The sequence below is a fragment of the Seriola aureovittata genome, chromosome 18 (genome assembly GCF_021018895.1).
Source record: "Seriola aureovittata isolate HTS-2021-v1 ecotype China chromosome 18, ASM2101889v1, whole genome shotgun sequence".
In the NCBI taxonomy this organism is placed as follows: domain Eukaryota; kingdom Metazoa; phylum Chordata; class Actinopteri; order Carangiformes; family Carangidae; genus Seriola; species Seriola aureovittata.
In genome coordinates this window covers 19,215,818-19,228,651 of record NC_079381.1, presented here as the reverse complement: position 1 = coordinate 19,228,651, position 12,834 = coordinate 19,215,818, and the positions used below count along the sequence as shown (strand labels likewise).

At 40.2% G+C, this 12,834-nt stretch overlaps 1 protein-coding gene across 5 annotated transcripts in view; it reads left to right on the top strand.

The window, feature by feature from the left end:
- garnl3 (GTPase activating Rap/RanGAP domain like 3) overlaps positions 1–12,834 on the top strand; it is a 70,694-nt gene that overhangs the window by 38,316 nt on the left and 19,544 nt on the right. For 3 of the 5 annotated variants that reach the window (XM_056403216.1, XM_056403213.1, XM_056403215.1), the window contains exons 4-16: positions 972–1,071; positions 2,831–2,949; positions 4,267–4,331; positions 5,288–5,351; positions 5,513–5,539; positions 5,890–5,965; positions 6,363–6,461; positions 6,607–6,710; positions 8,678–8,786; positions 8,946–8,991; positions 9,193–9,299; positions 9,386–9,501; positions 10,080–10,202. In XM_056403216.1, the coding sequence (XP_056259191.1) occupies positions 972–1,071; positions 2,831–2,949; positions 4,267–4,331; positions 5,288–5,351; positions 5,513–5,539; positions 5,890–5,965; positions 6,363–6,461; positions 6,607–6,710; positions 8,678–8,786; positions 8,946–8,991; positions 9,193–9,299; positions 9,386–9,501; positions 10,080–10,202 (1,155 nt within the window). The remainder of the gene's footprint in view (positions 1–971; positions 1,072–2,830; positions 2,950–4,266; positions 4,332–5,287; positions 5,352–5,512; positions 5,540–5,889; positions 5,966–6,362; positions 6,462–6,606; positions 6,711–8,677; positions 8,787–8,945; positions 8,992–9,192; positions 9,300–9,385; positions 9,502–10,079; positions 10,203–12,834) is intronic. The other 2 variants (XM_056403217.1, XM_056403214.1) reach the window with 1 other exon arrangement.

The following is a 12,834-nucleotide window of genomic DNA, read 5'->3' as shown; positions in this document are numbered from 1 at the left end:
CACACTATAATGTAATTATAGGCAGATATATATATATATATATATATATATTTCTCTATATTACTTTTTAACAACTGCAACTCCTCCCATGGAAGCTGCTGCATAAACAGATAATGAATGACAATATAGTAAAAGTGATCTAATAATATAAAATAAAATAGGAGAAGTTACAAATAATGTCCAATATTTTCATGAATAAAAACTCAAAAAATGTCCTAACATCTGCTTACAACTACATTAGTGTTGTGTTATAACCCATCTATTAAATGTTCATATACTGCTTATAAATGCTAAATACACGGGATAAAGTGTTTCCATGGAGGTAAATAATGTTGTTCTAAATGTCTCTAGATTGACAACAATGTCTGTAAATTGACAACATTTAACAGCTTTGTGACAACATTGCTGTCCAACCGTATTCCTGCTTTATGTCTTTAAAAGTCAAGTTGCTATTGTATTCTTATAAACTTACAGTCAACGTCAACAACCTTTGTGCATCACATTCAGTTCAGTTTTAATTGTTCCCAGCATTTGTTGAGCTTTGTTGATCTTTTGTTATGGAACTTTTAAAATGCAGCCACGGTTCATGTCTGTTTCAATCCTCTGTCCTGACGTGATTCAGTTCCTTGCTTTTGTCTCAAATCCTGGTCCAGTTTTAAGATGTCATGTTATAAATGGCTTTCCAGTTTTTAATTGAGAATCTTTACATAATCATGATGCAACAATGATAACAGTAAAAAGTCAGACTACAGCTCACTGTGCCAGTGCTTTAGCTGCACAGTATCTGATTCCCTGCCCTGTACTATAATCTGTATGCCTGCATTGTGTAACAGCATTCTGCAGAGAAGACTGCTGTGACTCAAGCTGTGACCATCATGATGACTCTGTGTGTGTGTGTGTGTGTGTGTGTGTGTGTGCGCGTGTGTGCGCGTGTCTGTGTGTGTTTCTGTGTGTATGTGTGTGACAAACAGACTTCGGACTACACTCCAGGAACCTGGAGAAGAACCGATGTCCATCTGGAGAATCCAGAGTACCACACCAGATGGTTCTTTAAATACTTCCTGGGAAAAGGTCAGTGCTGCTCTGTTGTGCTCTGTTTAAAAAAACACACACACTCGCACACTGAGTTAGTGTGAGACTAAGAAGGAAACTTAAGGGGTTAGGGTGAGGAAGAGCATATAAACTGGCTCTCAGATGCCGCAGAAATAAAACATCCTCTGAATTTATTCCCCAGTCCACAGGATACTCCTTATCTTATGAAGTCAGCCTCGTCCTCATGCTGCACCGCTCTTCATTCATGGCCAAAACTTGTTAGCATCCAGCCATATCCCCACTGAGAGTCTCAACTACACTCTAATCCCATACACCACCAAGGGAGGAAGCCCATGGAGGACACGCAGCCTCACCAGACAGAGCAAAAGGCTTGCCTCCAACAGATAACACATTTAAGATCGGACTGTGGGCTTCTGAAATGAGCCCGGCGCTGCACAGCACGCTAGCAGGAGCCATTAAAGGAAGCAAGAGATTGTTTAAAAAATACATTAGAGTTGGTCACCTGTTCCTTCACCTTTCTGACCCTCATCATCTCACCGTCCTCATTAGCACCCTGCCGGGTCTCAGAGTCGCAGCAAGTTGTGCAACAAATGATTGTCCAGGTTTCCTTACTGTGGCTCAAATCAGGAAGAATGCCTCAGCTGAGAGGTTGAGATAAAGGACAGAAGCCTGAGGATGGATGTGAAGGAAAGTTAGACAGCAAAAAGTCAGCAAGTGGAAGAAAAGAAATGTGTTTTCTCCTCTAATCAGGGTCAAGTTCTAATCATGCTGTAGCATGAGCAGTTTAAAAATGAGCTACGTCTCCAGAAATTTGGCTCAAACCTGTTTGGACTGCAGCTGAGCCATCTGTGTCTCACAGCCTGAGCAGAGCTGTGTACCGTGTAACACAACACATTATGAACTCGAGGCCAGTTATCCTAATATGAACATTTCCTGTCTGATGAAGCACCCAATACAATGACTTGAAATCTGAATTCCTTCTTGATTAGCTGAGGAATAATAAAACAGTTTGCCCTTGTTTGCTTCCCTGTTGTCTTGCATCAGGTGCAATGATAATTCCTGATCGGAGACACTTAGAATCCACTTTCTACTCACACAGAGAAAAAGCTAAAGACGGTTGAAGCTAAGTATATAAATGCAACCCAGCCTCGCAAAGTCATTGCTTTCCTGAAGTATAAAAACGGCAAATGGAGAATAAACAGAGCCGGAAACCATAAGGAGAAAGAGAGTGAGATTGTGGAATAAAGAAAACAACAGAGGAAAAGAAGGAATTAGACGAGGACAAAGAAAGGGACAGCAATGCAGGCAGAGCTCCTGCGTTTAATTGGGTTTGCAGGTCTGTTCGGCATTATTTCTGAGGATGTTACCCTGTCAACCAAAGAGGCAGAGGCATGAATGTGTGACTCTGCTGTGGTGTTGTCAGGAGATCTTTGTCTGCCCCCATGTAAAAGGACTGGCGATGGGGGGGATAAATGAAAGGGAGTCAGAAAATAATGAAAGAAAGAGTGGGAAGGAGGACAAAAAGAAAGACAGGCCAAGACAGAGAGGATGAAAGGGACCAATGAATACTTAAACATTTTAGAAGGAAAAGATAAAATCTGGTCATTAAGAGAAAACATAAAAGTGCAGAAAAGCAGATTTTCTACCTAAAATAAGTAAAACCTCAACGTCAACGTCGTCAGTCACTCTTTGATATTTTGACCCTGACGTCCACACCTGTTAAACATCCAATGTATATGTGTCATTTTCTCTGTATATTTTCTCCGCCTCCCCTCAGTCCACCAGAACTATGTGGGCACAGATGCAGAGAAGAATCCCTTCTACCTGTCAGTCGTCCTCTCAGACCAGAACAACCAGCGGGTCCCTCAGTACAGAGCCATCCTCTGGAGAAAGTCTGTGAGTTCACCATCTGTGCAAGGAACCTTTACTGAAGCAGAAGTAGCAACGTATCAATGTAAAAATAATGTATTACAAAGTGAAAGTCCTGCATTTGAAATTATATGGAAAGGTTCCTTGTGGAGTTTTTGACCTCTTGTAGTTCTAAGGATCATTTTTATACGGCACCAGTTCTGGAGGAAAACTGTTCAGGTGACTGATATATTATTAGATATTACATTAACTGTAAATTTTGATTCACCAATGTGTAAGTAGCATTTTACTGATGTAGCTAATCTTTGCTTTTTCTTAAAATCAAAATAATGGATCATTTTAGCTTTTGAGCATCAAACTGTTATTCAAATGAAACCATCTGAGAAGTTAAGAAGGGAAATCTTTCTTTGATGGAGCTGCTAAAAACTCATTGACATCTGAAATGTGACAAGGACACAAACGAGACACAGCTTTTGTGGGAATCACTAGTTAACTTGTGAAGAATTTATTGTTTTGTATAATTTCATCATATGTTTCATTTTTGTAAAAACTTAATCCGATCAGTAAAGAGGAAAAAGTTAAATATTTCCATCTTGATTGTAGTGGAGCAGAAGTATAAAATGGCTTGAAATGGAAATAATTTATTTGATTATTTATTTTGGTAAATTTCTCCACAATCAGAATAGAAGCTTCTGAAGCTTTTAGTGCACTGGGGCATAAATTCACCTTGAACATGCACATTGTTGAATCCACAGTCGTAGGTGGTACTTTCTCTGTGATCGGAACATGAGAAGGCACGAAATGGCATCTTTAGGGGCTCTGCTACTCCAATTTTGAATCACCGTGTGTGTGTGTAGGTGTGTGTGCAAAATCCATGTTCATTTTTGTGTGTTTGTAGTGTGGTGACTCAGCTTCATGACCAAGATAGCTTGGATCTAATTTTGGCCTGACTGGCTGATTAGGGTGGTGCACCTCCGCTGCCTGATCACATTGATTTGTCTTGTTTCTGTCAGACTCTAACTGGTACAGGATGTTGTTGTTGTTGTTGAACAGAACAGGTTTAATTTGGTTCCCTGTAATCATTTTATGACTACCTGAAAAATATGTTGAGTGCTGTGATTTTCTTTAGGGTTAAACCGAGTTTGCTTGATATACTTTCAACAATGAACAGTGCAACAGGTTTATAGACGCGCATTTTACGATCCCTCTTCAATAGCCTCAGAAATCATTTCTGAGACACATAAAAACATAATTTGATGACGTGACTCCTCAAAGAAAAGGAAATTTAAGCCAGCAGTGCTAACAGTTTGTAATCCCTGATCTATGTCATCCTCGTTCGCCCAGGGCACTCTGAAGATCAGCCTCCCCTACAGCCCGACCAAAACACTATCAGTCAAGTCCATCCTCAGGTGAGAAATGCAGCCTGGAGCTCCACACTGACACAGTCAATTCACTCTCTACATTACATATGAGAATTAATACTGGTGGTTATCTGATGCCGGTACTGAAAAATGAATACTTGCATACAGTGTTGCTATATTTGATACCTAAATGCGACACATGCACAGATACAGTATGTTATTAAGTGTTAACTTAATAACACTCCTTGTGTGTTTATTATTTAAACAAAGTATCATCACACCTGTATGAAGAACTCTTTTAATATTTAGTCTCCAGTGGCTTGTGACGACATTTTATTTGAGATGGGATAGACACAGCTTGGTCTCAACAGTAAACGTTTTACCTCAATAACAGAATAACATTACCTCACAGTAAGGGCCATTGTTGCGTTTTCCCGTGTGAAATTCTTTGTGCAAGTGCAAGAGCAAGCGTGAAGCATTCGCTCCTAAAACGAGCCTCCAGTTTCCTGTTTAGGTTGTATGCATGTGGTTCAATTGTTCTGAGTCCACTTAACAATATCTGAATCCTTTCAAATCCATCATCAGTTAGTTTTAGGTAGTTTGTTCGGTGCAGAATTAAGACATCCCAAGAGAGATGTAACATAATATTTAAGAATGGTGACTGAGAGATTGACTGTCAAGTTTTGCCAGGTAGACTAATACTGGACCACACACAATGCACTTAATGTTACCACTCTCCAGTAGAAGACTGGACTGTAACAGGATATAATGAGATGCATGATACAGGAGACTGGAGATTATACAGTCCTCAGGCTGAGCAGCGTCGCTACTCAAACTCTGAATAGTACAAATGGTACAAACAGGATGAGAAATCCCCTGTATCACGTCTCCTTTTTCTGTGTAATCCTTTGGGCTATTTGTCTTCCATTAATCGTACACCCTGTTATCTTCTTTTTCATCACCACTTCCTCCACTCCTCCTTTTCCTCCTGTCCTTATTCCCAGTGCAATGAACATGGACAGGTTTGAGAAAGGCCCCAGGGAGATCCTGAACCCGGAGATTCAGAAGGTGAGAGTAACTCCAGAGCATCTGCCTGCTCTTTATGAAATGTAACACTGGTCCATTTCATGGCAGGCCCCTAAACTCGTTGCTATCCTCAGGCTGTGTCATCTCTTCCTGGAGTGCTGATCAGTGTAAATGATAATAATAATAATGTCCTCTTTCCTCAGGACCTGCTGGTGTTGGAGGAACAGGAGGTATGGGATGATACTGCTTTCACAGTGAAGATTAGCTTATTTGTTGATTGTTTTTTGTAGCTGTCTGGCATTTGATTTCAAGGCTTTTGTGTGGCTTTCCAGTCACCTTCACACACCCACATATCATAACGGACACCCACTCTTTAATATTGTCCAGAATTTGCAGGAACTTTGCCATCTTTAACTATTTTTGCCATTCTGACGTCATTTCTCTTTAGGTATATCGTTTGTCTTGTTGTCACGGAAAGATAATTACAATAGCAGCTCTGTCTCTCAATAGTAAAATAATATTAATCGCACATGTTAATAAATAAATCACTTCATAATTTTAACCAACTATAACTTTTCAGGGTTCTGTCAATTTTAAATTTGGTGTCCTGTATGCCAAAGATGGACAGCTCACAGATGACGAGATGTTTAGCAATGGTAAATCTCTCTTTACTCAACTTTTTCAATGTCCAAACCTATTAAAGGGCAAGTTTGACATTTTGACAAATTCGCTTATTCACTTTCTTGCTAGGAGTAAGATGAGAAGATCAATACAACTCTCATATCTGTCCATTCAATATGTAGCTAAAGCCCGCAGAAGGTTATCTTAGCTTAGCATAAAGACTGGAAACGGGGAGAAGCAGCTAGCTAGCTAGCTAGCTCCAGCTTCACAGTGAACGGACAGAAATGAGGTTATTGATCCTCTCATCTTGCTCTCAGAAAAAAAAAAAAGGAACAAATGTATTTCCCAAAATGTCAATCTGCCCCTTTAACAAAACATTATTTAGTATAACAGAAGATATCTGCTAAGTCAGAAATCCTGTGTGTGTTTCAGAGACGGGGAGTGAGAGCTTTGAAAAGTTTCTCAATCTGCTGGGTGATACTATTACGCTGCAGGGATGGGCAGGTTACCGTGGAGGGCTAGACACCAAGAGTAAGAGAGCGCACATCTGCTGAATCACAATATATCCCTAACCCTTTACGTCATTTAAAAAAAAAAAAGAAAAAGAAAAAGGCTTTCAAATATTCCAGTGTTTATTCTTTGTCATCTTCTGTTTCCGTCTCTCTTTAACCTGCAGACGACACTACAGGAATTAAGTCCATCTACACAGTGTATCAGGGCCATGAGCTCATGTTCCATGTGTCCACCATGTTACCCTACTCTAAAGAGAACAAGCAGCAGGTGGGTGGCTTCGTAGCTGTGCATTTTTAGTCACTATTGCCACATTTATTGTTTTTATTTTTATTTCATTTTGTTTGTTTTGTTTTATTTAAGATTTATGTTCAGATTTGTTTTACAAGCTGGCTGTATGCATGGCGGTGTTGGTCAGTTGCCCCACCACTTTGGTCCAGACTGAAATATCAACAACTATAAGAGGAAATGACATGATATTTTGTACAGACATCTATGGTCTCCCAGGGGATGTGTTTTGATGGCTTTGGTGATCCCCTGATTTTCCACTAGTGCCACACTGATCCCGACAACTATTGGATGGATTTCCATGAGATTTGGTACAAACATTGATGTTCTTCTAAATAGTGATTGTTTGGCGTTCCCTTTAGTTTTCATCTCTCATCCAGCATCAGCATCAAGTCTTAATTTTAAGTTTAATACTTTAGTTGCTGACCAAGTTCCAGCAAAACTAATGACATTCCCATCAGCCTCGGCTGTACTTTGAGTTTCGTGTGATATCATGCTAACACGCTAAACTCATTGTGAGCATTTAGCTCAAAGCACTGTTGTGGTTAAGTGCAGTCTCACAGAGCTGCTAGCATGGCTGTAGACATTGAGATTTATTACATTTTTTACTCATCCAAAAGAGAGAGAATACAACTTTCAAGATCTCACAGCTCTCTCTTTTCTAAATACCCCACAGTCTCATGTTGGGTCGGACTTCTAACCCTTGAGATCCACGTGCTAGAAGAAATGGGTGAGAAAAGGGAGTCACTAAAAGTTTAAAGATTCACCGTTTAAGAACCATGAATGTCCACAGCAAATCTCATGCGAAGCAATTTGTAACTTTCTCAGGTATCTACAAACAAAATTTTGACTTGATGGCATTATAAGATGAAATGTCGGAAGGGTCACCAAAATTGTTGTTGTGACAAGGAGAATCTAATAAAATAGCAAAAGCAGAGAAGGAAAAACAAGCCGGTGAGACGGGAGCTCGTGCAGTACAAGTGCTTGATGTTGCTGCCTCTGAAGTTTTGAGATCAAAGAGCTGAAATTATCACCACTTGTCAAAGTGTTTATGGTGTGAGAGCTTGGAAAATGTTTGCTGTTAGAATGACACTGTCTTCCAAACACATGCACACACACATACACAGTGATACGGAGTAATTAATGTTAAAGCTGCTATAGTCATGTTTTTATATTTTTATGTCATCAGATGATGGAATGACAATGTGTGATGTGAAAGGGATCATTTGTAGCAACAAACCCACAGAGAATTATCCCCCAAAACTATAGTTTCATGCAGCTCTACCAACCTTTTAACCGTCAGCTGATCTCATTGTTTTGGTTTTACATTATTGTTGTGTCATTTCCAGATACTACAAGCAGCTGTTTCAGGGGAAAAGCTCAGATAAACCCACTTAACGCTACCTTCCCAGGACCAAACACAGTTAGCAACCAGCTTGAGCATGTAGCAGCTAAATAGTGAGATATTTCTCTCAAAGAGTTAGTGTAGGCGAAACTGTGATGTACACGTCCCCAGGGGACATGAGGAAGAGGTTCTGGTTGATGTGAAAGGACAGGTGAATGCAGGTATTCCGAAAACTACGGCAAGTAAGTTAGTTGCATTTTGGCCTCTGATTTTTGCCCCTTATCAACTTGCTCAGCAGTAGGAGCGGCAACAACAGCTCATGGAGGTAATTACGATGCTAAGATCCACTTTGCGCCCCGATTGCCACAATTTCAATGTAACTGAAACTCCAGGACTTAGATTTATCTGGTGGACAGACTCCAAATGAATGCTAATTTTCCTGTATGTGTAAATACATAACTGTAAAGCTGATAATATTTTTGTTTGTTCCTTTGCCCTTAAGTGACCTTAAAATACATTAATCCACGTGTAAAGACAATCATCATCGAGCACTGAGGGTAGGTTTCTCATCTTTGTGTCCATTGTGTCTGTCGTCCTCCGACAGGTGGAAAGAAAGAGGCACATTGGAAATGACATCGTTACCATAGTATTCCAGGAAGGGGATGACGCATCGTCGTCCTTCAAACCGTCTATGATCCGATCGCACTTCACCCGTATCCTTCACATTGACAATGAATGTCAGAGAAATGAAGTGGTAATCAGAGGAGCTTCGGCTAATGAACAGAAAACACGTCAGCCCTGTAAGACTGAAGACATACGGACTGCTACTGCGTCTCCCAAATGATCAGTGTTTCCTTTACTTTCACTTCCAGATATTTTTGCATTAGTTAGGTATAATAGCCAGAATGACAGTTACAGGTAAGTGGCTTTGATTAATGCTGTGTTTGTGCTGTTCCTTGTGACTGTCCTTACCTACAAAACTCACTTTAATTATGGCCACAGGTCGTTTTGCTCGTTTCTGACATTTCCTTGAGAGAGACTTTACTTTTCCATACTGTGTAATGTGCTATACATCCATTGTAAATGTAAAAGAGATTCTATTTATTTGCTCTGTCACAGGTTGAAGATTTTCTCAGAGGAGAGTGTTCCACTGTTTGGACCCCCTCTCCCATCTCCACCTGTATTTACTGATCACCACGAATTCAGGGACTTTTTATTAGTCAAATGTAAGATGCTGTATGTTAATATGACCAGTTAATTTGCACCATTAGTGCTTTTCTTAAACTAATCTTTTTTTTTTCCTCTATGCCAGTAATCAATGGAGAGAAAGCCACACTGGAGACGCCAACGTTTGCCCAGAAGCGCCAGCGGACTCTTGACATGTTGATTCGCTCGCTCTACCAAGACCTCATGCCTGACCTGCACAAGGTACAGCTTCACTGCTGCCCACCGGTCGAGTACAAGGTCCAAAGACCTGCGGTTGTGCGTTTTTGGATGGAATTACTTTTTGGCCATCCATAAAGTACATATGTAGTTCTCCTCCACCTCCTCCTTGTCACTTCAGTCACTGGCTGTGACTGTAGCCACTGCTGAGCTTGTCTGCTGTATTCCACTGCAGCCCTCGGTCTGCCTCTGCATACTGCACCACACCGACTGGATACTACTGCAATGCTGACTTTCTCAGCAGGGCTCTCTCTCCTCACACTTTTGTTCTTATTTCTCTTGTTTTTTTCCCCCCTCCTCCTTTCACTGTTGCTCCTAACACGACTTATTTCTCAATGTGTTTCACTCCTGCTGCTGTCACCCCCTGCCAGGGTCAGTCGCTAAGATCCCTTTCTGCTTTCTTTTTCCTTCCATTTGTGTGTGTGTGTGTGTGTGTGTGTGTGTGTGTGTGTGTGTGTGTGTGTGTGTGTGTGTGTGTGTGTGTTTGTGTGTGTGTGTGCGTGTGTGTGTGTGTGTGTGCGTGTGTGTGGGCAACATTTTGGCTGTTGGTGTTCCATGTTTAGGTTCCTTTTTCTCCCCAGAACATGTTAAACCGGCGGTCATTCAGCGACGTGCTGCCAGAGTCTCCAAAATCAGCACGCAAGAAGGAGGAGGCACGGCAGGCAGAATTTGTCAGAATAGGGCAGGTAAAGAAAATACAAAACACACACACACACAAACTCATGAACACCAAAAAACCAGAGCTCTGCAGTAAACAGCCAGAAACACTAACATGAACAGGCACATTAACACATAGAAGCCTGGGTATTGACAAAGGTGGGCATGGGCACACACACCTCATCACCCAAGAAACCAGGCCACACATGTACACTTAATCACATATAATTAATATAACTGGGAAAAATATTAGTATATAAATATTAGTACCTGTAAAACTTACATTTACATTAACTATATAAAACTGGTCAGGAATATAATTTAAACGATGTAACTAAATTGATATTCACTTTTCGTACAGTATTTGCTTGCATTTTTCACAATGAAGTAAATCAAAAACAACAAAAAAAATTATGAATTGAGAAACTAACAAATTATGCAAGAACTGTCTGTCTGCATTTTTTTTTTTAAATAAAACTATAATAAAACTATAAATGCTACGTATATGTAATTATACATATTCCTTTAACTATACTTGATACTTTCTGTCAGATAACTGTAGCTGTGCTACAAACAGCACCACGTCATCTTATTTCTGTGTTGGCTCTTTTATAATATTAACCTTAAATTTAAATCTAGACTAAAAGATTTTTTTAACCCAAAAAAATGTAGTTGGCAGCCATGGATAGCGTCTGCTGATATTTATTTCAGGCTGCATACTGCCCCAACAACCTCTAGCAATAAGGTAGAGCAGCCTGTTTGTGGCCCGAGAGGGAAGGCTCAGGGCTAACCACCCACTGCTGTTACCCTTCAGGTTGTTGCTTTGAGCCCACGGCAATAACTGAAGGTGACCCAGATGAGTGGATCAACATTTTTATCAACTCAGATCCTGTCTCATATGGAATATGGCGGCAGGACAGAGAGCCTACAGTAAGAAAATCTACCTGAGATTATAAAGATGAAAGGGAGAAAATTGGGTTTTTCAAAAGTGAGGGGAGACATCTGGAAAGTATAAATATAACATGTACAGTTTCAACTTGGGAATAGCATATCAAGAAATGATAATGTAAGAAAAAAACATAGAAAGAAAAAAAAGAAAAAGCAATGTCTGTGTTAACTCTCCATAATATAATATCCACATAAAAATCCAATACAGTTACTTAAGATCTGTGCAGCAGGTAGGTGTAATGGTTACCTATTACAGGCAAATGAGACGCATGAAATCCTCATGTACAAAAATGACATAGCACAAGGTGCAGAGGACTGGGTTTGGTGTTAACTGTAGAAATAACTTCACAGTCCAAGCAGTCATGTAATTCCTTCTCAAATGACAGAGAACAGACCACCTTCTATTGTGGTGAACACTTAAGATTTGAGCTCTAATCGGAGGCTTAATTCACAGCGAGACACCTTGCATAGATTTCCTGTCCGTGCTTGAAGTACGGTACATTTTTTGTGAGATTCATACACACTTATGGCAATGCTTTTTTTCTTCTTTTTTTTTTTTTTTTGACACGTTGCTCGGCCAAATGGAGAAAGTGTGTCTGCAGGAGAAGCTGCAGACACCTTTTAAAAACTCAGCTCTCTCATCAGATCTGTGACTCTATGTACCAATGATGAAGTCATTTAGCGGCTATAACTCCTGACAGACAGCTGAGTGAACTGGACACCATGATACAATGATAAGACCAGAAGTCCAGCAGTCATTACCGGGCTGATATAATCGCCATTACACCTCTGCTCTGGGCGCTGATGTAACAATTATATAATTATACAGTCTGAAAACACAGACGAGGAAAGAAAAGCTTACAAAGAGTCGTCCATGGTGCTGAACCTAGATGATCTCTGGCATTTTGGAAGTAATTTGTTTCAGGATGGTTAGGAGATAATGGATTTTTTTTTTAAGTGCCCAGGTTGTTGTGTTGACAATGCCGAGTATTGTGGACTTCAGTTGTAAGGTCAACACTGGCTAAAATGTTGTTGTCCCTAAAGATACATGTTTATCCCGCTAAAGTAATTCTGTCTCTTTTGTTTCCTTTGTTTGTTATCTTCATTTGCCAACCCTCGTTCTTCCTCGTGTTACTGTATGTGTTTTGTGCCTTGTTTCTCTTGTTTCTGTCGCTCTCTGCTCATAAACACAAAGCCGAGGCATCGACACATTGTGCTGTAAAGCATGAAAACAAAGGAAGGTAGACGTGTCGAGTCATTGATTATCCAGTTTTGTAGAGACAAGGCGTTCATCCCCATCTACACTGGCTCTCTGTTTGCTTACTCATTGTGTGATGCACATTATACACTGTGATTTCATGTTGTCATGGATGCCTGATAGGCCAGAATACGTATTTTTTATATGGATATTTTCTGAAGAATGGCAAAGTACACTGCACCGCGAAGCCATTGTACTGTTGGTTGCTATTGATTTCATTATCTCCAGATTGCCCGATTAAGCAGATATGGAAATGGAAATGGCTGACTGCGCAGCTTGGATTGAAAATTGTCAATCTGATCAGATGGTTGCTGATTGAACATTTGAGCAAACTGTATTTCTTTTGAATTTTGAAGTAATTGCACCTTTTATTTATCTTGACACTTTTTAACTGTTGCTTGTCCCGCTCCTTTCCACCCCAGTGAGCTGTCTGTCTCAGTTCTCAGGGCCTAGAT